General features: G+C 44.6%; 3 protein-coding genes across 12 annotated transcripts; 2 read left to right on the top strand and 1 right to left on the bottom strand.

Annotated features, from left to right (window-relative positions):
* Nucleotides 1-38: 38 nt before the first annotated feature.
* On the top strand, nucleotides 39-10,514 carry LOC108046733 (biotin--protein ligase). Of its 7 annotated transcripts, none has more exons than XM_017126599.2 (13): nucleotides 39-129; nucleotides 332-482; nucleotides 545-879; nucleotides 1,486-1,642; nucleotides 1,722-2,755; nucleotides 2,898-3,046; nucleotides 3,873-4,029; nucleotides 4,090-4,293; nucleotides 4,351-4,536; nucleotides 4,594-4,743; nucleotides 4,808-4,951; nucleotides 9,540-9,871; nucleotides 9,923-10,514. In XM_017126599.2, exons 2-13 carry the CDS (start codon nucleotides 341-343, stop codon nucleotides 10,098-10,100), a joined length of 3,168 nt encoding a protein of 1,055 aa, XP_016982088.2. In that variant the 5' UTR covers nucleotides 39-129; nucleotides 332-340; the 3' UTR covers nucleotides 10,101-10,514. The 7 variants fall into 7 exon arrangements, with proteins under 7 accessions (XP_016982088.2, XP_016982085.2, XP_016982087.2 ...); XM_017126596.2 differs by having other exon boundaries at nucleotides 51-129; nucleotides 310-482; XM_017126598.2 differs by lacking the exon at nucleotides 39-129 and adding an exon at nucleotides 140-268.
* On the bottom strand, nucleotides 5,248-8,995 carry LOC108046735 (kinase suppressor of Ras 2). Its single transcript, XM_017126604.2, has one exon. It carries the CDS (start codon nucleotides 8,705-8,707, stop codon nucleotides 5,789-5,791), a length of 2,919 nt encoding a protein of 972 aa, XP_016982093.2. The 5' UTR covers nucleotides 8,708-8,995; the 3' UTR covers nucleotides 5,248-5,788.
* An 877-nt stretch (nucleotides 10,515-11,391) lies between the features above and the next one.
* On the top strand, nucleotides 11,392-15,615 carry LOC108046736 (formin-like protein 5). 4 transcript variants are annotated; one of them, XM_044456943.1, is made up of 7 exons: nucleotides 11,392-12,029; nucleotides 12,086-12,741; nucleotides 12,925-13,042; nucleotides 13,824-14,296; nucleotides 14,617-15,175; nucleotides 15,234-15,363; nucleotides 15,486-15,615. In XM_044456943.1, exons 1-7 carry the CDS (start codon nucleotides 11,482-11,484, stop codon nucleotides 15,510-15,512), a joined length of 2,511 nt encoding a protein of 836 aa, XP_044312878.1. In that variant the 5' UTR covers nucleotides 11,392-11,481; the 3' UTR covers nucleotides 15,513-15,615. The 4 variants fall into 4 exon arrangements, with proteins under 4 accessions (XP_044312878.1, XP_044312877.1, XP_044312879.1 ...); XM_044456942.1 differs by having other exon boundaries at nucleotides 12,916-13,042; XM_044456944.1 differs by lacking the exon at nucleotides 15,486-15,615 and having other exon boundaries at nucleotides 12,916-13,042; nucleotides 15,226-15,297.
* Nucleotides 15,616-15,617: the final 2 nt, after the last annotated feature.

Here is a 15,617-nt window from a genome sequence, read left to right as displayed (position 1 = left end):
GCCGAAAAATAGCTAGGACTAAGCCGACATCACCGAAAATGCCTGCCGCGCTTTCTTATCGGAATCATTTTGCGATAAAGCTTCGTCCAGTTGGAGTGGAATGCAGTAATCAACAATAAAAGTCAGTGGGTAAGGGAATGCAAGAAGTGTGTCAACTGGCTGAAAACAGCGTACCAGGAAGCGCTCCTTTCGGCCATAGCAACCGATAAATCCAAGCAAAATCGGAGCAAATTACGAAACCGCAATTGATTTTAGTCCCAATCGAGATGTAACTTGTGAACTGGTAAAAATAATTAATAAATAATTCAGATTCCACTGCGGTACCCATCAGATATTTCCGATGTTGACCCTGTATTACGTGAGTGCCACCGTCCTGCAATCCTGGCGAATTCAGAAGGCATGTTCCAAGATCGCCGAGCACCTGGCGCAGCCCTCGAGCATCGCCTTCTATGCGCTTCAGGCGGGAAGCGACGATGGATTCGGTGAGTGGAAGATGACTGAAGCGTGGTGAAGCTATATGTAGGCTTCCCTTATCCACCCCCAGATCCCGCCCTGGCCAGCTCGGAGCTGTGCGGCAACCGGAACGCGGCCAAGGTCACGGACATCCTGTGGTTGCACGCTAACCAACGGGGCTGCTGTCTCCGTCCGCTGCAGACGCTCCACATCACTCCCTGGATTAGCTTCCCGTCGGCGCCCAGCCTGCTGCCATTTTCCTATGCCGCCGACACATTGACGCCGGTGACCACGCCAACGGAGGCGGGTACTCCCAGGCAGCGGGTTTCGCTGTCTGCACAGGGCGAGGAGCGGATGCAGTTGCTCTTGGAGGCTCACGTGGAGCCACTGCAGCGACCCAGTTCCCAGGACACTACTGCCGTACGGGTAAGTCTCTATCATTTTCAAATAATTATGTATGCCCTTTCAGAGGGTATTATAATTTTAGTCAAGAATTGGCAATACATTGAAGGAGATTAGAAAATTTTTATAAAGTATATATATTTTTGATCAGCATCAGGAGACTCAATATAGCCATGTCCGTTTGTTAGATTTAAAGCTATCTGGATGAAACTTTCCAAGAAGACTCCTTTCTATTTCAGGTAGTAAGTATACAATATATTTTTTTTTTAGCATCGGACGAGTATATCAATATCTTCCATAGGAAGATAGATAAAGCCGTTGAATAGTATATTTAATTTGTGTAACAGCTGCAAGGGTATATAAACTTTTTATATATAGATTCCGTGTGATGGGAGTTCAAATTTTTAGAGTTTCAAAGTTTATTTGAAAATTTCGTACAAGGGTAGGGTAATAAATGTTCGGCTATAAACCATCCGCAATGCTAACGGCCGTGCGTGCGGTAATGTGATTAAGATGTAGCCGTCCCAAGACAGTTGAATCGATATAGAGCTATCGTCATACATCTGCTTACCAATGGTCTTCCTTTGTTCCTTTTCTTTCCTGCTTGCATGTCGGGTGCCCATGAACCAGCTGGAAGATTACGGTAAGCTAATTGCATGGAAAATAGACTCCCACCTGGCGGTGCTCATCGAGACAGACGTCGAGCACTTCACGCAACTTTTGATAACTACATTCTTGCGAAATAATTTATGCATTAACGATCAGCTGCCACTTCTGCGGATTGAGTGTAAGCTGGATCTAATATCGTTTTCATACCCCCTGATTTAACTTGAAATCACACTGATGAATTTTTCTCTCGACCCTAGCGGTTCAGCGCGAAGGAGATCCGCAACCCTTTGAGCTGCTTGCCAATCACCTAAAACGGCAGTCTCGGACGACCGTTGGTCTGGACAAGGATGGTTGGAAAAAACACCTAGAGGATTTGCGAGCGGTCGGTGTGCTGGCCCACCAAGCCACTGAGTTTGAATACCAAAGAAATCGCTCTGAGGGAAGGACGAAATCAGATCTTCTTGCACAAGAACATCGTCAGACTCCTGAACCCGTGGTCAAGGCGGTGGCTGTGGTAGAGCCCACCAACAAGGCATCTTTGTCTCCCGCAAGGATCACTGCTAGTTCACAAAAATCTGAGGCCAAGAGAACGACAACCAATTCATCTCTTACTAAAAGCGAGGCGAATCCGCAAACAACTCCTGCTAAGAGCGAGGCCAAAACCACTCCCGCTAAAAGCGAAAGCCAGAAAACAACAACCAAGGAGGAGTCCAAGTCAACGCCAAGTAAAGGTGATTCCAAGCCAAGTGAACTGGAGAAGCTAGCGGCTGCTCAGGCGGCGCAGCATCAAAAGATAGAGAGTTTGGATGTGTCGCCCATTAAAGCTACTCCCGTGACTAAGCCAACTGCTCCTAGCAAAATCAACGAGCCCGCCAAATCTTCAGCCGAACCAACAAAGTCTACTAAATCCTTTGAGGTGGTTAAGCCCTTAAATTCGCCTCCGTCATTTGGAACTACTTCGCGTCCTGTGCTGCAACGGAATAAGGATAGCTTGCAGGAGAGCAAGCCCCTGAATGTTTTAGTGTACTCGGACAGTGCCAGTGCACGGGAATCCACGCTGGCCACCCTCCAGCAGCTACTAGAACGAAATGTGTACACCATCTATCCGCTGATGCCACAGCAAGCGGCTCAGAAGTACTGGACAGAGCAGACAGCGCTGCTGGTTGTCTGCGGATCAGTGGCACCAGGAATTGGCCAGATACTGGTGGACTATTTTCTGCAGGGCGGCAAAGTGCTGAGTCTCTGCTCGGATATACTTCACTTTATTCTGCCCAATTATCGCACAGCGGAGGTAAGAATATTTCGCATAGATCTTAAAATGATTCAATATCGTGTCCTATAAGAAAAAGTTATGATATTAAATAAATTAGTTTATTGTAAACTATTTTATTTTAAATTCCATTGAATATGAAACTAAAAAACCTTTTTTGCAGGTTCGAGAGCACGAATTGGTTCAGTTCTCCTATGACAAATGGCAAAGGGTCAAGATGATGCACCACATCTTCTGCTACCAGCCATCGCCAGTGAAGAAACACTTTTCCACAGACAGCGAAGAGTCAACCAAGTCGCATTCCCGCAAACCGTAAGTAAATATGTTTCTTAACCACACTGAGAAGCAGCAGACTGACCGCCTCCAAAACATAATGCTAACCTTGCCAATCTATTTTATAGAGTAAAACTCATTAAATGACTAAAAAGTATATTCGAATCCTCTATGTTGCATGTTTTATACACTCAATACCCCTAAACAAAACTAATGGCTTATTGCACATTCAAAGGCGATTTACATTGTGTACAAGGGATGTCTAAATTTGTATATACTTTTACTTTATTAATTTGTAATACTTTCTAAAAGTTTATTTGGGGCTAAAATAAAAAGGAAAACGGACATCACTGTCTTTTCCTTAAAGTTTATATAATTACCGTGCTAATATTAAACTTTTTATAACTAATGCCAATTCTACTTTTATTTCTAAAATGATTCTTGCTAAAATTTTCTTCGTTTTCTCTTGAATTTCTTTTGGTGCACACCATAATCTATCGTAACTTTAATTCGAAACTGCATAATCAATTACTGCAAATTTGGTATGAGTTTCATACAATGCTATTATTATGAATGAATAATCATTTATAAGTGTAAGAAAAATTTCGATTACTTTTCTGTTTAAATGGATATTTTATTTTGAAAATATTTTCCTCTGCTTGACATTTATATTCTGTTCACCATATATCGTTTGTGTGATCGTTTCTTTTTCTGCCCTCCTATATCTATATATTTCTGTGTGTGCTTCTACTTGTGTGTGCTATCTCTATTATAATCCTACCTACCATTAACCAAAATAAAAACATAAACCAAAAACAAACATAAACCATAAAACAACAAAATCAAACCACGAAACGCTGCTCAGAGCTCTAGTATGTCCAAGGTCCATGGAACTGAAGGATCTGGCCGGTCACAGTCACAAATTGGATGTCCAGGTGCTGGGCACCGAAGAAACTTGGAACACGCCCAGCTTGATGTTGGCCAAAAGCCTGCAGAGCGGGGGCAAGGCCGTCTTCTCGCAGGCATGTATTTCCTTTACCTAATTTAATGTACTATTTAATGAATGATTTCATTTGTAACAGGTTCATTTGGAGATGAATCCCAGCGAGTTTGAATCGGACGAGATTAAATACTCTATTCTTAAACAAAACGAACGCACTCGCCTCGAGATCTTTTCGGATCTCTTGAGGAAGTACTTGGATGTGCAGGTTCAGGGTGGAGAGGGTCTCGATCATTCGCAGCCTGGAGTGGTCTATCAGCACGCCTATTTCTTGGGACGTCATGAGGTGAGCAGATAGATAAGCTTGTTTTGAGCACTGAATAAGTGATTTTTTTTACCACAGGCTAAGTTTGAACTTCTGGAAAAGCTGCGTCTTCGTTGCAGTGGGTCCGACAACGTGATAGCAACGCCCAAGCTGACAATTAAATTCTGTGGCAAGGACGATAAGCCACCAGTGGCCAACAACAATGTCTTGCCCATACTGATACATTCCTGTCCCGACGATTTCTCCACTGTAGAATACTTTGATGTGCGCACATTTTATTTAATTTAAGAATAGTTGTTAAGATATTCCACTACTTCATAGAATCTTAAAACGGAGCATATTGGACGACTGATCATCTATGCACCAGTTGTAAGCAGTTCCATGCATGTCATCAACAACCTCGAACTCATCAACGGCCTCGCTGTGCTCCCGGTGCAACAAACCTCTGGAGTTGGACGCAGCAACAACCAGGTAAATATTCTGAGAGTCATCATATTCCACTACATAAACTTATTATCTGTACGTACTCTTGCAGTGGCTAAGTCCTCTGGGCTGTGCCATGTTCTCTTTGCAACTCCACCTAGCCATGGACTCAGCGCTGGGCTCTCGGCTGCCTCTGTTGCAGCATCTAATAGGAGCCGCCATTGTCAATTCTCTACGTGGTCATGAACAGTATGGGGTGAGTGAAGAATGCAAACATTATACATCTACTAAACAAAATTTATGTTGGTAAAAACGGCATTAGTTTGTTTATGAACTTACAGCATTTTTAAACATTTAAATTTGGGCAAGTGAATATGATTTTGGTTTATATTTTTATCTATTTGGTCACTCAGTAATTTTGTTACTTGTTTAGGACTAAGTTTACCCAAGAGTCAGTATCTGAATACATCATAATTTTAAATTGATAGCGAAACCATTTCTCTACCAGTCTTTTCACGCCTTTTCTTTCAATCGAAAGCAAACACTTAGTTATTTGGTTGTAGTGATAAGTTTATTTGACATTCTGCTTGATTTCGCATTTTTAGTCGTTTTACTATATACATTTGACCATACATAATTCACAATATATAATTAATTAAACGCTAATCTCTCATATACACGTCTGTATATACATATATATAGAGCTTTACTTACACATAATTAACAATTTAGAAATTGCTCACCTGATTAACGTTTACATTAATATTTGCCACAGTGCTTGTTTGTTTGTATATGTCTATGCCTTCTCAGTTTGCCTCTGCTCTTTAACATTTAAACGTTTTGTCTTTTTCGAGTTAACATTTGTTTTGCCTTTGTTTTGTTTGCTCACAACTGCAACTGGATTGCAACCGATACACATAATTTAGTTTTAAAATCGTTAGCTATAATTTGATAGTTACGTTTAAATATTTACAATCTTCGTTTTGTTCGATAGAACGTTGAATAGGAGAGTTTACTGTTTAGGAGGACGCGAGCTAGCTTAGATAAGCGGTCGAAATTGTACTACAGTGACAGTGACCAGGTTGCAGCTCCCTCAGAACACGGACTCCGCGGACCGGGAGAGATTGACGGGGTGAGAGGGACTTCGCGCCAGCCTCTTCTTGGGCAGATGTTCCAGCAGTGAAAGCAGTCGTGCGAATTGGGGTCGGTGCTCTTTCTCGTACGTCCAGCACAGCATCAGCAAATCCTTGACATCCCGTCCGGACTGCAGGTTGGCCAGCGATTGCTTCATCCCACGGCCCACCTGCCAGATAATCGACTCTGCCGGCTGGTCCTTAAATGTGAACTCACCGCAAATAAGTTCGTACCAGACTGTTCCAAAGGAGTAGACATCAGAGTAGGGTGTAAATTCCAAGCACTCGCCGCGCGGCTTCTGCGGCTTCAGCGCCCGGATGAGCTCCGGTGCCAGATAGCACAACCAGTTGTGGGGCACCCCTAGGCCCATATCACAATAGAGCAGCTTGGTGGAGCTGAACAGCCCGAAGTCCGTGATAATCACCTTGCCGTTCTCGATGAAGATGTTCTTGGTGCGCAGATCTTTGTGGATAATCTCCCTCGCGTGCAGGTAGCCCATGCCCTGGGCAATCTGCTGGGCAATTAGCAAAGTCCGATTCATTGCGAACTTCTCCCGGCGCTGGTGGATGTACGTGTACAGGGTGTTGCCTTTGCACAGCGAAGTCACAATGGCCAAATAAGGCGGATTCATGCAGGCTCCCATGAACAGCACCAGGTTCTCGTGGCGCGTCTTCTTGAAGTTGGCCACCTCGCTGCGGAAGGTCTCCAGCATGTGCTCGTCCTGCAGATAGTCCTCGTTGAGCAGCTTTACGGCCACATCTCCATGCCACAGGGCCCGATGCACAGTGCCAAAGCGCCCCTGACCGATCCGCTCGAGCAGCTCCAGGTCGCCGTAGGGAATGTCCCATTCCTTTAATGAAATGGAGTTCTGTCTCCACTGTCCCGAATCTCCGTCTTCCGTCGAGTCCACTCGAACGGGCGTCCTGTCCGAATCCGTGCTGGCGCTTCCGGACAAGGAGACTGTCTTGTCGCTGTCGTTCGACTTGTGTGTGTCCGTGTACTCGCTGGTGAAAGGCGTCCTCTTGTCCACTCCGGCTGTGCTCAGTTTTCGCGGAAAGAAACTGCTGGTACTGGTGCTGGTTGTACTGTTAACCAGACTGCCCGTCACGGTGGCGGCACTAGAAGCATTCGATGTCTGGCTGCTGATCAAGGAGCTCATGTGCCCGTTGGAGCTGCCCACCAGGCTGTCCAGACCTCCATTCATGGTGATAGGCGCCGGCGGAAATAGCTCTGGCACTGGTTCATTGGAAATGAGCGTATCGCCTCCGCTTCCGCCACTACCCGTGACCGTCACGTTTGGAAAGTTGAACTGACTCTGCTGGTGCTTGCCCAGAGATGGCGTGGGCACTAGATTGGCGCTGGAGCTGCTGCCACCATAGCTGCCAGCCTGATCCAGCTCGCGCTCCCGCGCTAATTGGTGGCACAGCGCTGGACTGCTTGGTGTGGAGCTGGTGCAGCTGGAGCTTGGCGAACTGCTGTCGCCGTGCTGCTGATGCAGCGGCTTGCCCAGGGTGTTCTTCTTCACCTGAGGTGATCCCTTGGACGGGCCGTGCACATGCGGCAGACTGGAGTATCCACCCTGCTCTTTAATGTGCCGGAACTCGTCTACATATTCTTGTGGCAGTCCGCAGGAAGGCGGCACATGCGTGGCGCAATTCTTATGGCAGATGTACTTGCAGTCAGTGCACTTAAGCCAGCGGGAAAAGACCTGCTTCTGGCACAGCGTGCAGGTGGCCATGAAGCCGATGACCTTGCTAAAGCGATGCTTGATGGCATGGCCCATGCCGACGTGGCCCACTCCCGGGGAGCATGGCACCATCAGCACGTTGGAGGAACTTCCTCCGGAGCTGGCATTGGTATTGGCATCAACAAAGATGTCCGAACTGGCGGAACTGTGGCTATCCGGGCTGGGATCAGTTGGCAACCGATTGCGGGCTGGTTGCTCTCCGTCCACATGCGCCTGGCTCTGGTTTAGCAGGGTCTGGTGCTTCCTGGCGGGTGGCGGTGTACCGCGACTCCTCTGCGGGGTTCCATTAAGGCTGCTGCTCAGCCCGCTGGAAGGCGTAAAGGGCGAGTTGGGCGGTGAGGGCGTGAGAGTCAGAGTCAGCTGGGAGCCCTGTGTGCTGTTCAGCTCCTCAGTCGCAGTGGGCGACTGACGACCGCTCCTGGAACTGGTTAAACTGGCTAGAGCGGTGTTCTTTCCCTTGACACCATGCTGGCGATGATTGGTTCTCGGGGAGTTGGTTGAATTCTGCCCCAGTCCTATGTTTCCCACGCTGCCGCGGTGAATGTGGACGGGCCTGTCCCAGGAGTCCCAGTGCCACTGCTCAGGATCGTTGTTGCTGGCCGCAGTCCCGCTCTCGAGCGACTCCATGCACCTCCTCAGGTTCTGCATAGCCCTGGTCAGCCGCCGAAGATCCTCTTCCTCCCGCTGGCTGGGGTTGTCGGCCATTAGTTGGCGGATCTCCTCGTCGCTTAGTCGTAGGCTCTGTTCCAGCGTTGTCAGGCGGGCGAGGCAGGCAGTTAGGGTCCCCTGGCTGAGGCCCACCACCCGGAGCCACTGTCTCAACTCGTTGCCCGTCGCGTGGGGCAGCAGCCCGTTGGCCGGGATGCGCTCATTCAGCCGCATCTTGGCAAGCAGCAGCTCGGAGAAGTAGCGCACCAGCTTGGACTCCAGGCAGCGAATCTCCTGCTGCGTCAGCGTGGAGCTGGTGGCGCACTGCGTGCGCAGGCCCTCCAGATGGTTGGCCGAGAGATCAATCATGTCCTGGATGATGACCAGGTTGCTGTCCGCCGATAGGGAACCGGAGACGGGATCATTGGCATTGCTGGAGCCAGAGTCTGGGGCGGATGCGGGGGCGTTGTTGTTGCTGCTCATCCTGCTGATTCGCGGCGAAGTGGAGTCCGATTGATTTTTTCAAACGCCCTCACGGGGGCTCGACAATTCGATGGCACCAGTGACTGGTACTCCGCTCCGCATTGTGGCCCACTTCCGAAACCCTTGACTTTCGCAGCTACTGCTCCGGCTTTCGCGCACTCACGCCCGCAACTCGAGACAGCTCAAGAAATGCGAAAATGGGATTATTTTTACAATTTCCTCGGCTGTTGTTGAAATTTCTCTACACCCAAGTGCAGGGCATTGTGCCAGTGTGACCAGCGCAGAAATTGTTAGCGCTATTTCGCTCTCCAAAATTTGCTAAATAAGGTCCTAGTGCAAATGCACCGCAAGTCTCGTTAGGGGCATCACCGAATTATTGTTAATTCGAAAATAATGTCTTGAAGTCTTCGTATATTTCCCCATTTGTAAAAAACACAAAGTCATATGATTCCAATAATAGTTATTTGCATACCGAACATTTTATATAATTTTATAAATTGATGATTTTACTTACATTTGAATTAAAATTTTATGTATTAAGTCGATAAGTATTTTTTAAGAACTAAAAAAAATAGAAAGAAAGAAATGAAGAAAGAAGGAACGAGAACTGTCCCTTATATTTATTTATATAAATTTAAAAAAAGTGCTAGCCACCGGATTTTATTTCAGTTCTTTCTTATGACAGCCGTATGATATAGTTAACCGATTTAAAAAAAAATTAAAATTGTATTTTTGTAAAAAAAGGGCTATGTATCGTATTATATGTTTAGATTTTTAAAAACTATATTTTAAAATGTAGTTTAATGGATTTGCATTATTTTTATATTTCCAGGTACTGGATATTTCTATTAAGTGGCCGAATGATATTTATGCGAATGGAAATCAGAAAATGGGAGGACTCGTAATTAACACCACTTTGCAGGGTTCGCAGGCCATCGTTAATATCGGCAGCGGAATTAATTTAAACAACTCAAAACCAACTGTTTGCATTAATGACTTGATACGGGAACATAATGCCCGTGCCCCGAACAACAAGTTACCTATGCTTAAATATGAGCTATTTATTGCCATGATTTTTAATGAAATCGAAAGACTATTGGGCGAAGTACAAAATGGAGATTTTGATAGTTTTTATGCCTTATATTACTCACTCTGGTTACACAGGTAAACATATAATACTGTAAATTTTAACCATTTAATTATTTTTATTCACAGCGGTCAAACCGTCAAGATTTGCCTTCACAATGAACAGGAAAGAGAAGCCGAAATTGTGGGAATAGATGATTTTGGATTTTTAAAGGTGAAATTACCTACCGGAACCATAGAAACCGTGCAGCCCGATGGAAATAGCTTCGATATGTTGAAAGGATTGATTGTACCCAAATACCACTAGTTAAATGAAGCAGAAAAAAATATTATTCCCCCAGCCACTTATTTAACAGAGCTATATATTAGCAACTTGTATTTCATAGGTGCATTTAGGTAAATTTATTAAGAATTTATTACATATGTTCAAACAAATATTTACAGGGTGTTTCTCATATTCTTGCTTAAAATTGAGAGAAATACTTTTAAAATAATATGAATTTCACTTAATTGAGTACTGCCAAAAATAAAAAGGTTAATGGAAATCTCCAATAATTATAAAAAATTGTTATAACCCAACAGGTGTATGCTGTATATCCCAGTGTTTTTAAATTCTTTGAAAATGTATCCAGTTCTTTAACCATTGTTATTATCATCGATTTCTCTACGTATTGGTGTTTTTGAAATTAGAGTTTAATAAAGACGTATTTGATCATTGCGGACATTAAAATAAATATTTTATTTAAAGAATGTGGTGTTTAAAGGTATCTTAAAGGAAAATCTGTCGGATCTAACGTACTTTTTCTCAAAACCCCGTTTTTAAAGAAAATTATTTTCTTAAAATAATTTTTTTTTCATATCTTGATTGTTTCTATGGGAGCTATATGATATAGATGTCTGATTTTAATTAAATTAATTAATTTAAACCATAATTCCATAGGATTTAAATATTACTAAGTTCCAAAGAACAAAAAAAATAATAACAAAGTAATACTCAAACAATTTTTTTTTGATTGCTCCTATGCGAGCTTTATGATCTAGTCGACCGATCCGGCTCGTTACGACTTATATAGTACTACCTGCAGTAGAAAGACCACTTTAGAAACGCAAACCTCTTTAGTCAATACTTTTGCATTTTTTAACATTCTTTAAAAAATGATAATTTATGATCAAAGCAATGAAAAATAAGAAATAATTTTTTTTTGTCAAAAATAAAATTGAAAAATAAAAATAAAGATAATTTTTGACAAAAAAAATAAATCTGTGCTTTGTGATTTTTAATACAAAACATAATGGTTACGGCCCCTGAAAAGAATAAATAAAAAACATTTATTTTGTTTAAAAATGATATTATTTATGTTAATTTTTAGTAAAAAATTAATTTTAGTTATCTTTTTGAATTTTGTGGAGTCCGATGGAAATCGTCAGCTCTAGCTCTCAGAGAATCTTAAAACTAGTTGCATACAAATTTAAAGTCGATTTTAATACATCGGTTCTGGCTTTTATATTGTGTGTAAATGAACAAATTAAGTGGTACATTTGATTCTGATAGTATATTTTAATATAATATTGTTAACACTGGTCACGTTAAGAAGGCTTGGTATTTTTGACTTACATAAGCTGGTAACACTCCTGCTTGCTGGAGAAGAAAATTGTGAATAAAATCTGAGACCAAGGCATAGGGAATTATGTCACAACGAAATCACCGAGTGGACCGCTTCGCCCAGATGACGAAGCAGGAGGAGATCATTGCCAAGAAGCGGCAGGAGATCCTTGAGAAGCAGAAGACGGCGCAGCTGGCCAAGGCGGTGGCTGCGGCGCAGAACTTGGCGGCGCAACTGAAAACGGAGACGCCTGCGGGAAAACCGATAGCCAATGAGGAGGAGGAGGAAGAGGATTCACACCAGCAGGACGTCGCTGCTCAAGACACATCCCTAACTACCGGTGAGGAGGCCAATGGCCTGGAGGTAGTCCACATTGAGGTTGCTGCTGGCAAGGGAAAGTTAGAGGACGCAGTGGCCCCCAAGACTCTAAACAGCTTTACCGGAAAGACGGGCAAGATCACATTCGGCCAGAAGCGCCAGCAGCTGCCGCAGCCCAGTGTGGAACAGCCGCCCCCGAAAGTTAAGAACACTTTCTGCAACGATGGTTCCTTCCTGGAGAACTTTAAGAAAATTCTTGAAAAGCATGAGAAGCCGCCCCAGCCCTTACTTGTTCCACCAGTTTCAGTGTCCAGGTCGGTGCCCACTAACTAAAACTCTCAAACTGGTTCTGATATTCACATTTTTTCAGCGCCGAGGAGAACAATCTCCTGGAGACGGACACTGCCGAGAACGGCAGTCCTCAGCTGGAGGCGGCAATCGCCATTAGCTCGGCAGCCGCCATGGCCACTTCTATTACGGTGACTAGCTCAGCGCCAACTCACTTGGCTTTTGGACTGCCCGTACAGGCAGTTCAGCCGCCGCCACCACCGCCGTTCGCTTTCAATCCCACGCTTTTGCAACAGGGTCCACCGCAGATGCAGCTACCAGCAGCCTTCTTCCACGGCCACCTGCCCCTGCATCTGCATCCGGCGGCAGTTGCTCCTCCACCGCCGCCGCCGCCTCCGCAGCTGCCCATCGCATTGGCAAACATGGGACAGATTTACATGCAACTGGGACCGTCTCCAGTGGAGGCCATGCAGTTAAATGCCATACCGGCACCCAAGGAGTTTGACTTAAACGCCATACCAAAGCCACAAATAAACCTGGAGGCTATACAGATGCCCACTATCGGCGGACATTCAGCGGAGCAGCTGGGCCTGCTGCCGGAACACATGGCAATGTCCGTCAATCCTCACCCACCGCCGCCGCCGCCACCTGTGCTGGAGGACCTCGAGCAGCAACAGCCACATTTGCCACAGGTTGTACCTCCACAGCCGCCTCAGCCTACAGTTGCCCCGCCTCAAGGTGTGTATCGTTTGCAAAGCCGTCTTTGTTGTCTGCTCTGTTATGCCATTTGCCATGTCCTTTCCATGCTAAACATCTATCCTCACCCTCATCCCAACCAATCTCCCATTTCCCACTCATTCAAATTGTATAGAACTTTAATCGTTGAGCACGATTTTAAAGCAATTTATGTAGTTTTTTCAGAAACGTGCATACAATTGCCAACGTGCTTAGAAAACCTAATCGCACTGGTCGCGGAAAACGGTGAAGATTATGAAGATAAAATACGTTTGCATAGAAGCGAGTTGCATCCGGCCTTGTGGTAAATGACCTAAACATGTTTTAACTGGGACTAGGACTGGCGCCCAAGGGACGTTCTTAGGAAATGGGTCGGTGAGGGGCGTATAGCCTAGGGATTTAAGTTGGCATTTCACTTGCACATATTGCTGAGTTTTCATTAGGGAAATGTTGTTTTATAATCGTAGACCTTGCACGTGTAATTCACTTTTTATTTGCTAGCAAAGCTAATTTTTGTAAAATTTGATACTGCCAGTCTTTATATGGAGTATCTTAATTTTTTCAAAATAACTTAAATATTAATTTAGGGCAGCTCTTGCTGACCAAAATAGTTACGTTTCGAAATTTCAAGCCATCTATTAAGGATGAGCTTAAATAACCTGATATAAGTTTTGTAATTTTCTATTTGATTTGAAGCACAGGAATCTGTTTTAAACACGGCCAAATACATTCGTTTGATCTGTTTTAACTTAAATGTCTGATAAATATTAAATGTAAAACACAGATAATGCTGCTTTCAAAGTATTGGGAATTAGTGTTGAGTTAAAATTTTTTTCTGAGAATTTATCGACCAAACGAACTAACTCCAAGAGCAGTAGCTTGGACTCATCGAACGCACAGTGATCCGTCGTTCCTCGATCGTCGTCTAAAATCTGGAGGAGCCAGCCGGCGGAAGCCAATAAAAAATCTCAGAATAAACCGCTAATGGGGCGCCTCAAACAGTTACTCATATAATGTCTTTGTACATGTGACTAGCGTCGAGCACTTTTCATTGTATGTTTCACTTCTTTTGAATTTGATAATAGGTTTCTTTATGATAAGAGCTGCGAGCAGTATCGAAGCTATCGCTCCCAACTCCTTGACTACGAGCGACAGCGTGCTGAGCGGCAACAGGAGCGGGAGCATCAGCAGTTAAGCCGGGATCAGCAGCCTCAGCTTAAGGAGCAGGAGCTCCAGCCGCACCAAGAGGAGCAGCACAGCAACTCGGCGGCCGACAAATACGACCCGGAGTCGGCCATCAGTGCGGATTTCGACTCGGATGATGAGTACATGCGGGGCATGATGGACCGCAACCGGGACAACATCAAGCGCCGCATCGAATGCCGCAACGAGTTGAGCGACGAGGAAAGGCGTGAGCGGGAAGAGGCGGCCGCAGCCGGAGAAACAGTCGATCCCGATGATCAAGATGAGCAAGAGGACAAGGAGTCGCAAAGGCAGCGACGAAAGCGCGAGCGCAAAAGCCGCTGGGGCGAAAAAGAGCTGCAGTTGCCATCCTCAAGTGAGTTTCTTAATTTATTAAATCTTATCATTATAAATTATAAATTATTTCTATTACTTATAAATTTTTGTAGTAAATCAAAATTGGTCGTTTTTGCTTTTAACAGCTTTTTCCTTTAAACAACAAAATGTTCACGTTGCTTTTAATAGCTATACAATTTTTTCCTTTTTTTATTCAAAAAACACTTATTTTGATATTTATTTTTACTTTTCCTTTATTTGTATTTATTAGCGAGAAAAGAAACGATCACGCGTAAAAGGAGAAAAGCTTAACCATTATAATACTTATAAAATTTAACCTGTAATCTATACCATGTTTAGGCACCTCGGGGCACTTTGGAAACCAAAACAAGCCTATGCTAAGCAGCATAACGCGCACTGATCCCGCACTGCTGCAGTATGCTCGCCTCAACTACGGCTCCACTCAGCTGACCGAAGAACAGTGGAAGCAGTGCGAGGAGCACTACAAAGTCAACCTCCTGTATCAGGACATGATGCGCAAGCGCCAGGAGATCGATCGCCTGGCTCGCGGCGGAAAGTTCAAGTACGAGTACGACTCCGACGAGGACATTGAGGGCGGAACCTGGGAGCACAAGTTGCGGACAGCCGAAATGGAAGCCACCTCTTTGTGGGCCAACGCCCTGACCAAGCAAAGTGAGGGAAAGCATCACATTGGCGACTTCCTGCCCCCCGAGGAGCTCAAAAAGTTCATGGAGCAGTACGAGGCGAAGAAGAACAACCGCCAGCCGGACCTGAGCGACTACAAGGAGTACAAACTTAAAGAGGACAACATTGGATTCCAAATGCTGCAGAAACTCGGCTGGAAGGAGGGTCAAGGCCTGGGTCAGGACGGAGCCGGAATTGTGGATCCTGTCAACAAGTGTGTTGCGCTGTTTCTTTAGTAAATATTTCAATGTATAATTAACAAAGTTAAACAGGGCTCCGCAGCGCGATGGAAACCAAGGACTTGGGGTAAGCAGTGCTGCCCAGCCAGAGGACTGCGACAATGAATACGACGCGTACCGGAAGCGCATGATGTTGGCATATCGCTTTCGTCCAAATCCCTTGGTAAGTAAAATGGTATAATGGCTCGAATTAGGAAGGATAGAAGATAGAGGAAGTTCCTCTGCCTTTTTGTTTGTTATACATATTTCTTCCTTCAACTTCTTATATATACTATTTTATTTCAGAACAATCCTCGACGCGCATACTACTAGTAATACCTTTATAGATCATTATTACCCAGGAACCATATTATACAGATATTCAACCACAATTTTTGCTGAATAAAATGCCCTTGTTTAAATTAAACAATGAAAACC

This window comes from Drosophila rhopaloa, unplaced genomic scaffold (genome assembly GCF_018152115.1).
Source record: "Drosophila rhopaloa isolate 14029-0021.01 unplaced genomic scaffold, ASM1815211v1 contig_155, whole genome shotgun sequence".
Taxonomy (NCBI): domain Eukaryota; kingdom Metazoa; phylum Arthropoda; class Insecta; order Diptera; family Drosophilidae; genus Drosophila; species Drosophila rhopaloa.
This window is presented reverse-complemented; position numbering and strand designations above follow the sequence as displayed.